This window comes from Oncorhynchus nerka, linkage group LG8 (assembly GCF_034236695.1).
Source record: "Oncorhynchus nerka isolate Pitt River linkage group LG8, Oner_Uvic_2.0, whole genome shotgun sequence".
NCBI classification, from domain to species: Eukaryota; Metazoa; Chordata; class Actinopteri; order Salmoniformes; family Salmonidae; genus Oncorhynchus; species Oncorhynchus nerka.
Genome location: NC_088403.1, coordinates 16,196,659 through 16,209,840, shown reverse-complemented (window position 1 = coordinate 16,209,840; position 13,182 = coordinate 16,196,659). Strand labels below are relative to the sequence as shown.

Below are 13,182 nucleotides of genomic sequence, written 5' to 3'. Positions count from 1 at the left end.
TTTGCTTTTTAAAAAAAAGTGGTAATGGCACTCTTAATTATCTCTCTCCCCCTGCTAGAACCCCCCCCCCCCCCTTCTAATTTTCTTAATTTGGTGGCTAGAGTAAAATTCTTTCTGTGGTACAGAGTAAAATACTTTATTTTGAACAAACTTCACGTCAGGATAGGCAACCGAAATGAATAATGAATGTACGTGTGTTATATTAAACATAGAGGAGAGAGTAAAATGTTGGCAAGCAAATAAACATTTCAGAACAACAATGGCTGAATTATTATCCTTACATTTCAAAAATATTAGTTGAATAAGACATGGGAGAGATGAATTCATAGACTAATACCAATCAGTAGCGGATTTAGGTACGGGCGACATCTTGCCAGAGGCGGCACGGGGCACCCCTAGTGCGGGCGCCCCCTGGGCGCTGAAGGGGGTTCGCCCAGAGCGCCATACAAGCTAGAACCGCCACATACATTTGAAACAAATAGCCAAAATGAAAACTGCAGACAAAAATGCTTTCTGCTTCTAAGTTCAGAGAAATGTAGGCTAAACTGACAATGGAGTGAAGAGCAGAAATCTCAACTAGCAAGCAAGTTGCAGCAATGAAGTACTCGAAGGGGGGGGGGGATTTTCGGCACAACACCATTCTCACAAGGAGTATTCCATTACCTACCGTCTTTCCACACAGCCCAGTGCAAACTGCACATCGTGTAGTCCACCCGCAACCCAAATCCAGCCACACACACACAGAGCCTACTCATCAATCGCAAGGTCAAAGGCGCTGCAGAGGCAAAAGAAAATACCAAAATAGAGCAGAGGGCCTCATTAATCACTGTGCTTCTCCAGTTCAGTGTAAGTGTGTGAGGGGGAGCAACCAGAGTTGCTGGTATCAAATCCTATCTGTTGTGCCCTTGAGCAAGGCACTTAACCCCCCACAAGAACAGGCCCCCTCTACAAAACCTGTATATGTACAGTACCAGTCAAAAGTTTGGCCACACCTACTCATTCAAGGGTTTTTCTTAATTTGAACTATTTTCTACATTGTAGAATAATAGTGAATACATCCAAACTAGGACATATATGAAATCATGTAGTAACCAAAAAAGTGTTAAACAAATAAAAATATATTTTATATTTCAGATTCTAAATAAGTAACCACCCTTTGCCTTGATGACAGCTTTGCACACACTTGGCATTCTTTCAACCAGCTTCATTAGGTAGTCACATAGAATGCATTTCAATTAACAGGTGTGCCTTGATAAAAAGTTAATTTGTGGAATTTTGTTTGAGGCAATCAGTTGTGTTGTGACAATGTAGGGGTGGTATACAGAAGATAGCCCTATTTGGTAAAAGACCAAGTCCATATTATGGCAAGAGCAGCTCAAATAAGCAAAGATAAATGACAGTCCAACATTACTTTAAGACATGAAGGTCAGTCAATCTGGAAAAAACTTTGAAAGTTTCTTCAAGTGCAGTTGCAAAAACCATCAAGCGCTATGATGAAACTGGCTCTCATGAGGACCGCCACAGGAAGACCCAGTTACTTCCCCTGCTGAGGATAAGTTCATTAGAGTTACCAGCCTCAGAAATCAGCAATTAACTGCACCTCTGATTGCAGCCCAAATAAATGCTTCAGAGTTCAAGTAACAGACACATCAACTGTTCAGAGGAGACTGTCAGAATCTGTTCTTCATGGTTAATTTACTGCAATGAAACCACTAACAGGACACCAATAAGAAGAAAGACTTGCTTGGGCCAAGAAACATGAGCAATGGACATTAGACCAGTGGAAATTTGAGTCCAAATTTGAGATTTTTGGTTCCTACCACCGTGTCTTTGTGAGACACAGAGTAGGTGAATGGATGATCTCCACGTGTGTGGTTCCCACTATGAAGCATGTAGGTGGTGTGATGGTGCTCTGCTGCTGACACTGTCAGTGATTTATTTAGAATTCAAAGGCACACTTAACCAGCATTGATACCATAGCATACTGCAGCAATACACCATCCCATCTGGTTTGCGTTTAGTGGGACGATCATTTGTTTTTCAACAGGACATTGACCCAACACACCCACAGGCTGTGTAAGGGCTATTTGACCAATAAGGAGAGTAATGGAGTGCTGCATGAGATGACCTGGCCTCCACAATCACCCGATCTTAACCCAATTGAGATGGTTTGGGATGAGTTGGACCGCAGAGTGAAGGAAAAGCAGCCAACAAGTGCTCAGCATGTGGGAACTGCTTCACGACCGTTGAAAAAGCATTCCAGATGACTACTTCATGAAGCTGGTTGAGAGAATGCCAAGCGTGTGCAAAGCTGTCAAGGCAAAAGGTGGCTACTTTGAAGAATCTCAAATATAAAATATATTTTGATTTGTTTAACACTTTTTTAGTTACTACATTATTCCATATGTGTTATTTCATAGTTTGATGTCTTCACTATTCTACAATGTAGGAATGGTATAAATAAAACCCTTGAATGAGTAGGCGTGTCCAAACTTTTGCCTGGTACTGTATGTCTTCCGGAGGGGTTGGGTTAAAAGTGGAAATCAAATTTCAGTAAGTCCTTGTGTGTGATTAAGCAATGAAGTGATCTTAATTAAATGGGTGTTTGAATATAAAAACTTGCATTGATCCTTGATGCAATAAAAAGCTAAAAGGCACACTTGTCAGATTCCTCATCCATCAAATAGTGAATATCTTAAGTTGCTTCGTGCTTCTACATCTGCATTGCTTGCTGTTTGGAGTTTTAGGCTGGGTTTCTGTACAGCACTTTGAGATATCAGCTGATGTAAGAAGGGCTTTATAAATACATTTGATTTGATTTACATATTTTGGTTCCGAGTTCAGGAATATATTATTTTCATGGACACGTCCTTCTCTGTGGGATTGCTTCCAGTTCAGACAGATTCTCCCCCATCATGTGGCATATTTCTTTGACTCCCCTTCCCTCCCCCAGCGTTGAATGCACAGATGTTGGGTGGCAACTGGCAAGGCAGACACCAGATTGCTAACATTGTCAGTCCATAGGACACAGCCTCTCTCTTCTAAGCAACACTAGAAGGGGAATCCAGGCCACAAAACCGCATCGCTGCCAGGTTTGTTTTATCTGCACACTTAGTACCTTCCCAGGATCCCTTAATATAATACATGTTAAGGATTTCTACCAGCTCTCTCACAGTTGAATTCCCTCTTAGAAACAGAAACATTACAGAATAACTCAAAACGTGTGCAACAACATAGGATACAGATGGGACCTAACCAAGAGAGTTCTTTCTGAGCAAGACCAAGGCTATAAATGCAATGATGTATCAAGGACAAACTCAGTTAGCTGCTGCTCATAACAGCCATGTTTTTCTTCTCTACTAACCGCTTTCTTTTTCTAATATATTACCATTAGTTGTGTAAGTCAGACTAATAGGCTAGATATTACACCTCAACCTGAGTAGCATTACTAGTACTAAGCTTGACTGATTCTAAGATGTGAAGGAAAAAACTGCACGTTGTCTGGTTTTAAATGAGAGCAGACAAAATGGCCACCAGGGAGGACCCTGAAATGAAACTCTTCACTGCCACTGTAATGGATAATGGGCTGACCTTGAGTACCTCAGTGTGGAACCACAGGACAGCCCGGGAAGAGTTAGGGCTATTGTGTAGGTCATAGACGCTGCTGTGAGAAGACTAAGGGCCACTCAAAACCATGGCCTGTATCCTCAAAGCATAGAGTAGGAGTGCTGGTCTAGAATCAGTTGTGCTTTTTAGATCATAACTGACAAGATTATACAGGCAGATCCTAGATCAGCACTCAGATGCTATGTGGATACAGTCCCAGATCCAAGCTTCGTTCTCCAAACTACTTATTAAGACCACATTTACTGGAACAGTGCCAGCGACATGTTCTCTTCTGAAGCCGCATTTGAATTTGTCATTAGTTTATCCTTCCACAACAAATTGGATATGCTGTGGGAACACATGAAGATAAAATGCAGAGTAAAAATAAACATGCAGAAAGAGGAACATTTTATTAAATCCTCTTAGGAGAGTAAAAGCACATGCACAGTAGAAGGGACTGCATTGGCTAAGAAAACCACAAAGGCAAATGGAATGAAAGACTAAATCAACGTTCTCCCCAAACATCCTCTGACTTCTACGGCAAATGATTTGTTCTACCTGGTTTAACATCTACAATTAAAAGATTTCCCCCTCCCTCCCTTTAGCACTTTAGACTTGCAAACTAACACGACCAAAACGCTTTTTCAAAGTGTCTAAAAATATTTGTGTAACAAAATTGCAAAAAAATTTAGTACGCCTAAAGTTTAGAAATCCTATATCTACGTCTTTATACTCTCTGGAAAAAAACAGCACTGAAAAAAATGACTTCCTCACAGCTTTTAGGGTAAAAATGTAAATAAATGTTTACACTTCTACTTGACAGAGTATACTATTTGAAGATAATACATTTGACTTTTTTTCCAGTGTAAGCCAGATGGCTCTTTCTCACGGGGTAGATTTCAGAGTCCTTGTCCCTCATATATGCCATAGACACACGACAGGACAAGAGCACATGTGGTCTTCATAGGAGGTAAAACAAACGAGGCAAGGCGCAGGTCTGAGACCAGGCAGTGTCTGTGTGCCATTGCATTCTGTGGGTTCTAAGTTTAGTGTAAAGTCAACCCACTTTTAAAAAACTGCATTCAGAACAGAATTTCATTGGTGGGCAATGTCTGAAGAACTCATCGCTTTCGAACCATGCAGCCGGGCAACATTCCAAAGTTCATTGGCAAAACCATCCTCATCTGTACTTCAATTCATATCACACCCCCCCATGATTGTAAACCTGACTTAACGGATGGGAGAAACACACGGATATGAAAAAACTGTTAGTGCAACTAGTACAGTACAGCATACCACAGGGAAGAATATCAATGGAGAATGTCACGATGATCCTGTCTCTGGGGTGGAGAGGAAGACCTTACTGAGATGGGGAAGATACCTGCCACTGACGGAAGATAGCAAACACTCTTTTAGACTTGTCATGTGGACCCTGGAGGAAAGAGGGAACAGAAGTGTTAGAAATGGAAGCTTGCTCATATAGCAGAGGTATGACCAAACGCTGAAACTGTAACAATGCAATATACATTTCTCCATTGTCATAATAGTACGCCATTTTTGCAGACGCTTTTGTCCAGAGTGACTTACATCCTTGTAAGCTTACATTTTCGTATGGGTGCTCCCAGCAGGAATCAAACCCACAATGCTGGAATTGTTAGAGCCATGCTCAACCAAGTGAGACACAGGACCACCATTTTACCACATCCAGGTTTTTGATTCTCACCTGTAGGGGACTGGCTGCCTTGTTTGGGCTGAAGTGCTTCTTCATGGGGAGGAGGAGAGTGAGTGCAGCCTTCCAGCCCTGCTGGTGCTCTCCGTCTTGGCCCAGCAGGGGTACACCACCAGTGGGCTGGGTGTTCTCCTTGCCTACATTCACCCAGGGGCACCAGTCTCTGTGCTGGGCTAGTGGGTCAAACACACTCCTATGCAGGGGGCCCTCCTGAAAACAAGAGAATGGAGAAAGTCAAACGGTCGACTGTAGCATAGCTTGTGGCATGCACCGGAGTAGGGTGAAGTTAGATGCTGCTCATGAGTCAGTTTAGTAGTTTAACTTCACCTTGAAGTGCATTCCCCTCCCCCATGCACCCAGTGGCCAAGATCAGTTAAAACAAGGCAGACATTTTTAGGTAAGGGTGGTGTTAAAATAGATGATAGATTTGTCTGTATTATATCTTCTACAGAGTGCACACACACACACACACACATACATATCCCAGGTCTGGGCAATCCAGACACACCTGGTGCAAACACAGAGAGTAAAGACTTACAGGGCTACTGGCTGAGGAGAGGCACATGCGTTTGGGGTTGCGTTGGGGGCTAGAGCCCCCCGAAGCAGTCCCCTCGCTCCCTGTCCCCTCCCCCTGGCCTCGGCCCCCGGTCATGGGCCTCTTCCCCCTGGGCAGAGGGCCAAGCTGCTCCTCGCTGGGGCTGGGAGAGTCCCTGCTGCGGGTGCGGACCACCATGGGGGACAGATTGCCCACAGGCTGCCAAGACACAATCAACAGAGAACAACTTTAACAAACAGATCCATGACTAGAGGTATGAGAGTCCATGTGACAACATTATGAAAGCTACAAAGAACCGAGAAACTGGAGAAACAGGTTTGCTAGAACTTCCAACTCCCACCTTAACCTATTCGTCCAGTTCAAGTGGCCTGCCTTGCCTGAGACCTACCTGTTCTGAGCCTCTGGTCTTGTCCTGGCTCCGCAGCCCCCTGCGGTAGGGAGTAGGAGAAGGTGAGGGCGAGGTGGGAGTCTTCCTGTCCCCCTGGGCCTCGGGTGCAGGCAGGGGTGTAGATGACGTCGGGGTGGTGGGGGACTTTGGGACGTCTCCCTCTACCTCTTTTCCAGTTCCCTCCATCTGGTGGAAGTTCCACAGACCCACTTTGCGCATGCAGAAGGAGCAGGTGAGGAGGGGTAGGCTCGTGGCGTGCAGAGCTGGGCTGCAAAAACAGCAAGAGGAGAAGGTGGAAACAAACCTATTAATATAACATGAATACAGAGGGGGAAAAAAAAAGAGTTGACTTAATATGCTAAGCTGCTTTTTGCTTTCCAAAATTAAAAGTTAAGACAATTATTATTATTTTTTTTACTTTCCTACATGGAGATGCCAATTCAATAAAGGCTTTTAAGTGCCACAATCTGGTAAGAGTGACCTGGTATTTTTCTAACGTTAATGTTTCGTCTCTAAAATGTTTTGTCAATAAAAAGGAGATTGTGAGCCTTGTCTAACCTTCCAGTCCAGCCACAGAGGGCCACGATGCAGGCAGCCACCTGGACAGCCAGGGCATCAGAGGTGGACTTCAGAGGGGACCTGCCCTGCTTCTTCTGTTCATCCTCAATCAACTGCAGTAGAGTGCTAATCACATCCTCCGTCAAAGACTGCAGGGAAACAAAGTGGTGAGATGGGAGGGATTCTCTTTGTGCAAAGGATAATGGATCGTAATGCAAGAAGCCATGTGGGGAAAAAGCTGAACTGCATTCCCAAACCAAGGGTTCATTTTTATTTTTATTTTACCTTTATTTAATAAGGCAAGTCAGTTAAGAACAAATTCTTATTTTCAATGACGGCCTAGGAACAGTGGGTGTTCAAGGGCAGAACGACAGATTTGTACCTTGTCAGCTCGGGGGTTTGAACTTGCGACCTTCCGGTTACTAGTCCAACGCTCTAACCACTAGGCTACCCTGCCGCCTCATAGATAGACCTCCAAGGGGCTAGCAGAGGGGGCTAGTATCTGGACAGAACCTGTCTTTCTATAGGTGATTCATTGTTGTGTAGGAACATGGCTCCCCTCCCTCACCATGGTTTTAAGCTGTTCTGGCTTCATGGCAGGTAGCTGCTGCTCCAGGAGACAGGTGGTGTGAAAGCGCACCAGGAAAGCACTGAGCAGCACTGATGGCTCGTTCGCCGGGACAAGCCAGAACCGGTCTAAAACGGCAATACAACATCACGGTCAGGTTCAGTAAGGTACACAACAGAAATTTTAAATATGACTGTTTCTTATTGGACAAGTCCAGGTAGTCCCTCCCTGTTTCAGTACATCCATACAATTTCTTCCTTTTGTTGCCTAATGAACACAGACAATGGTACCCACCTTCAATCAACAAGAGGATGAATTCATTAAAGTTTTGCATTACCTGGGCATGGAAAGTCTGGCCATGGACAAAACTTCTCATGCTGTGTCTGTAGTTGTCTAGTTATCTCTGCTATCCGGGAATCATCTATGGAGAGGAAAGAAGTAGGGGCAAGTATTTATCTACAAATTAATGACAACATTCTGTGTTTAAAACAATAACGAAAACAAAGGCTTTTGCAATAATGGTTGAATGTTCAGCAGAGGGTGTGAAACCAGTTGCTCTGCTCACATTTCTGGAAGTCCAGGGTTGGTTGTAGTGATGCACAGAGGAAAGCCTGGCAACTTGAACATTTCAACATGTCACAGCCCACGTTGATCCAGCCATAGCTGGCACACTTCAGGGGGGAGAGAGTCCGGGGCTTTCCTGCCCATCTCAGACAGTGCACCCGCTAAGGAAACTTTTTTACACAGGAAATTTACACAGCACACTAGATATTATCATAATGAGAATCATGATTAAATAAATGTGAAAAGTTATTTTCTTGATGAAAAATGTGAAAAGGGGAATGTAGGCAATGTTATTAGTGTGTAAAAGACAACAAAGGGTGTGCTGGACAACTACAGTACTACTCAAAAGGTTATTCACACAACTCTTTGGCAGTATAACATGTAATGTCGCAGCGTGGATGCAGAAAGGATATAGAGTAGGACTCCACTCTTGTGAAAAAGGCTTCTTTGTTAGACGCTTCACAAGGTACTTGACTGTTGCCGTTTGGTGCCACCTTATCCAGCTCCCCCTGAACACTGAAAGTATAGTTATAGGGCTAAACAAACATTCATCAAATACAACAATTCGTATAGGGTACTTTAAAAATGTTACGTATGATATTCTGTGTCGCGAGTCAGCAACATCTCGTGTACACAGTGTACCAACCATAGAATTAGGAATTAGAATACTAGAATGGTCATGGTCACATGGTCACTAGAATGGTCCTAGACCTTCTTATGATGGATAAAGGTCAGCCATTTTGGTCAGGGAGTTGGTCAACCATGGTTTGCCAGTGCTGTCATAACATAGTGTAAATTATAAACTGGGTGGTTCGAGCCCTGAATGCTGATTGCCTGAAAGCCGTGGTATATCAGACCGTATACCATGGGAATGTCAAAACATTTATTTTCACTGCTCTAATTATGTTGGTAAACAGTTCATCAATGGCAATAAGGCACCTCAGGGGGTTGTGATATATGGCCAATATACCATGGCTAAGGGCTGTGTCCTAGCGCTCCGCGTATCGTTGTACGTAAGAACAGCCCTTAGCCATGGTATATTGGCCATATAAACTCAGTAAAAAAAGAAATGTCCCCTTTTCAGGAACCGGTCTTTCAAATATAATTCATAAATATCCAAATAACTTCACAGATCGTCTTTGTAAAAGGTTTAAACACTGTTTCCCATGCATGTTCAATGAACCATAAACAATGAATGAACATGCACCTGTGGAACGGTCGTTAAGACACAAACAGCTTAGAGACGGTAGGCAATTAAAGTGACAGCTATGAACATTTAGGACACTAAAGAGGCCTTTCTATTGACTCTGAAAAACACAAAAAGAAAGATGCCCAGGTTCCCTGATCATCTGCGTGAACGTGCCTTAGGCATGCTGCAAGGAGACATGAGGACTGCAGATGTGGCCAGGGCAATACATTGCAATGTCCGTACTGTGAGATGCCTAAGACAGCGCTACAGAGAGACAGGACAGACAGCTGATCGTCCTCACAGTGGCAGACCACGTGTAACAACACCTGCACAGGATCGGTACATCACACTTGCGGGACTGGTACAGGATGGCAACAACAACTGCCCGAGTTACACCAGGAACGCAGAATCCCTCCATCAGTGCTCAGACTGTTCCCAATAGGCTGAGAGAGGCTGGACTGAGGGCTTGTAGGCCTGTTGTAAAGGCAGGTCCTCACCTGACATCACCGGCAACAACGTCGCCTATGGGCACAAACCCACCATCGCAGGACCGGAAAAAGGTGCTCTTCACTGACGAGTCGCGTTTTGTCTCACCAGGGGTGATGGTCGGATTCCCGTTTATCGTCAAAGGAATGAGCGTTACACTGAGGCCTGTACTCTGGAGAGGGATCGATTTGAAGGTGGAGGGTCCGTCATGGTCTGGGGCGGTGTGTCACAGCATCATCGGACTGAGCTTGTTGTCATTGCAGGCAGTCTCAACGCTGTGCGTTACAGGGAAGACATCCTCCTCCCTCATGTGGTACCCTTCCTGCAGGCTCAACCAAACATGACCCTCCAGCATGACAATGCCACCAGCCATACTGCTTGTTCTGTGCATGATTTCCTGCAAGACAGGAATGTCAGTGTTCTGCCATGGCCAGTGAAGAGCCCGGATCTCAATCCCATTGAGCACGTCTGGGACCTGTTGGATCGGAAGGTGAGGGCTAGAGCCATTCCCCCCAACTTGCAGGTGCCTTGGTGGAAGAGTGGGGTAACATCTCACAGCAAGAACTGGCAAATCTGGTCCAGTCCATGAGGAGGAGATGCACTGCAGTACTTAATGCAGCTGGTGGCCACACCAGATACGGACTATGTCTTTTGATTTGGACCCCCCCTTTGTTCAGGGACACATTCCATTTCTGTTAGTCACATGTCTGTGGAACTTGTCTAGTTTGTCTGTTGTTATGTCTATACAAATATTTACACATGTTATTAAGTTTGCTGAAAATAAACTCAGTTGACAGTGAGAGGACGCTCCTTTTTTTGCTTAGTTTACCATACCCCCTCATGTCTTATTGCTTAATTATACCATGGCATCATTGAAAACTTGTTTTTAATTGGCTTGAAGGGCATTATTTCCTTATAATGTACAGTATATTTGTATGGTAGAATTCAATGGCCATATGTCATGTTTACATGTTTTGTTTGAGCTGTTTTGAAAGCAAAAGTCAACTTGAAAACAGTATTGGTATTGTTGAATTTGATTTTCATAATAGCAAGCTAGGACTGATGGTTTGGTTAGCTAAACTAGAAAGTCTGTCTGTTTCGTGTCGTGGAAATTCTAACCAATAAGGAGAGACTGTTATTTCTTCAAACAATTATACCTTAATATCGATTCATTTTTGCAATAATGGAGCTGGTCAACGACCACCCAGAAGAGTCCGAATAATACACAAATGCAAGGGGTTTATATAGAAACCCCAAAATTGCTTAGTCATGGTTGGTTCCACCCATCCCCAGCAGCCCAGGGCATCATAAGCTACCTTATTATCCTCTTGTGCCTATGTGTATTGGTAGTGTGAGATCATAGAGCACAAACAAGTGATAACAGCAGTTCCGTTTCTCCTTTCAGTTCAAGCTAGCCTCTGTTCTCTTCATATCTCCACACAGCTGTGCCCTTGGAAGATCGTAAAAGAAAAAGGATAGACTCAAGAACTGTGGTCACTCTTGTCTTATGCTGTGTGACCAAGTTACTCAGAAGCAAAGCTAACAGGTTATTCCGTCCCTCAAGTTCTCTCTGTCCCGTAGTCTCAAAGAAAGTCCTTGACTACACGCCTAAACCAGCTGAGGGGAGTGAATGTGTAAGAGAGGAGCCAACCCTCTACAGAAGCACAGCATTAGTCATGAATATCTATCACTATTTGTTAAGCATATAGTTGTTAACTATTAATATTCAACAAATCAGGTAAATACGTTATTTCTCTCACATCGATTACCACGGAAACTATTGTAGCTATCTAGTAAACTTGCTAGCTACTTCAGTGGATGATTAACACATTTCTAGTGGCAAATGTGATAATTATAGCCATGGTATATAAGGGATAATTAACTCGGGGCTGTATGCGTTCTCTGGAAAATAATGCCACTCCGCTAGCACATCGTTAAACACACCTTCCACATCCTTTATTATTTTCAATAGAAAATATAGCCCCTTGTTGATCATCCCTTTCATAATGTGTTTATCGGCACTGTACGTTTGTTAGCAAGCTAGCCAGATAGTTTTAGAGGTATGATACCATCAATTGTTTTAATTAACTGACAATATGCCAACATTCCATTCAAACAATGCAGTCAATCCACAGCCAGACACTGGCTGACATTAGTTGATGATAGGACTTAGACAAGATGTAAATGCAACAAGCACTGATATTGTATCTTTAAATAGCACTCACATCTTTCCAAGAGAACAAACAATTAGATATTTATGATGGTCTGTTTACATATATTTTAGAGGACATTTATACAGAACATTGGTATAAAACCTGTATAAACTATTAAATGATGTGACAATATTTTAGGTTGAGAACAATTACACAATTTCTGATATAACACATACCTTACTTTTATTTTCCTGCATAAGTTAAATTAGGACTATGCCTCTACTGCAGTTCATTCCAATTACACTGGTTTGGATTTCTCCCTGACCAATATGGATGCCATTTTCACCTCATGCTGGTACTTCGAGGGTTATGACATAAGCCACTCCAGTAATTTGATAGCTACAAACCCTAATTTATGAACACACATGTGGACCCATGTGAGCAATCAAATATGGTATATAAAAAAAACATATAACCAAGTTCATACTCGAAGACATTGTATGTTACTACAGTGGCGCATGCAGCAGCTACTATGAAAACAATACTGCAATTAAATGTCTTGATCATTTGTGACTATTATTTACATTGCATATATGATTTACCGTTTACGGAACATGCCACTACGTAACATAGCCAGCTATAATGGCTAGACAGTATTGTAAAATAACAAAACAAACACAAATTAGCTGTCGAGTAAGAAAGGCATAAAAAAACCTGTCTCGATAAAGTGTGCATCTTGCTTGCTAATGTAATGCAACATGTGGAAACTAGATCCGTAACTGGGTATCTAGTTAGTTAGTAACTGGGTATCTAGTTAGCTAGCCAGCCACAGTAAGCTAGCTAGCAAACTAGTTAACGTCCCTAAAAATTTGCATTCGTTAATTCTCCAGAAACTTACCCAGTTGATCTGTTTTCATCCGACAACACACCTGCGTTGAGAAGTTCACGAACTTTCTCTGGAGATGCTAAAACAGATTTTAATTGTCTGTTAGGAGAATTGTCAAGACGATTTCCACGACTGCCAAGGGCCGCCATGATCGGTCGGTGCTAGATGCAAAATCTTCCCCCCTGAAAGAGGAACGCTATCTGTTCCGCTTCGGATAATGCCCTGCTTAGATTTCAACTCACGTGGCCAATGTTTACAAGTCCATATAAAATATATTATATTCTTCTAAATGTACCTTTGCTGTAGGCTACTGTCAAAGTCCATACACTGTAATCGTTATACTGTTTACAGTGCTATTTATCCAACAAATTTTTTAACTATTTCCTTGTGAAGTCCTTTGCCTTGGTGGTTAAATTATGAAATTCTTAAAGGGAGACTCCGCTCAAAAAAAAATTCAGTATTTTTTTCACTAGTCCACTGTTGATACAGTTCCAAAATG

The 13,182-nt window shown here is 42.9% G+C and overlaps 1 protein-coding gene across 1 annotated transcript; it reads right to left on the bottom strand.

The window, feature by feature from the left end:
- Positions 1-3,997: 3,997 nt before the first annotated feature.
- On the bottom strand, positions 3,998-12,879 carry zc3hc1 (zinc finger, C3HC-type containing 1). Its single transcript, XM_065021441.1, has 10 exons — positions 12,696-12,879; positions 8,383-8,485; positions 7,971-8,121; positions 7,743-7,826; positions 7,406-7,533; positions 6,838-6,986; positions 6,280-6,547; positions 5,874-6,089; positions 5,330-5,545; positions 3,998-5,038 (listed from the first exon to the last, which is right to left on the bottom strand). The coding sequence occupies exons 1-10, from the start codon at positions 12,830-12,832 to the stop codon at positions 4,967-4,969; spliced, it is 1,524 nt and encodes a 507-aa protein (XP_064877513.1). The 5' UTR covers positions 12,833-12,879; the 3' UTR covers positions 3,998-4,966.
- Positions 12,880-13,182: the final 303 nt, after the last annotated feature.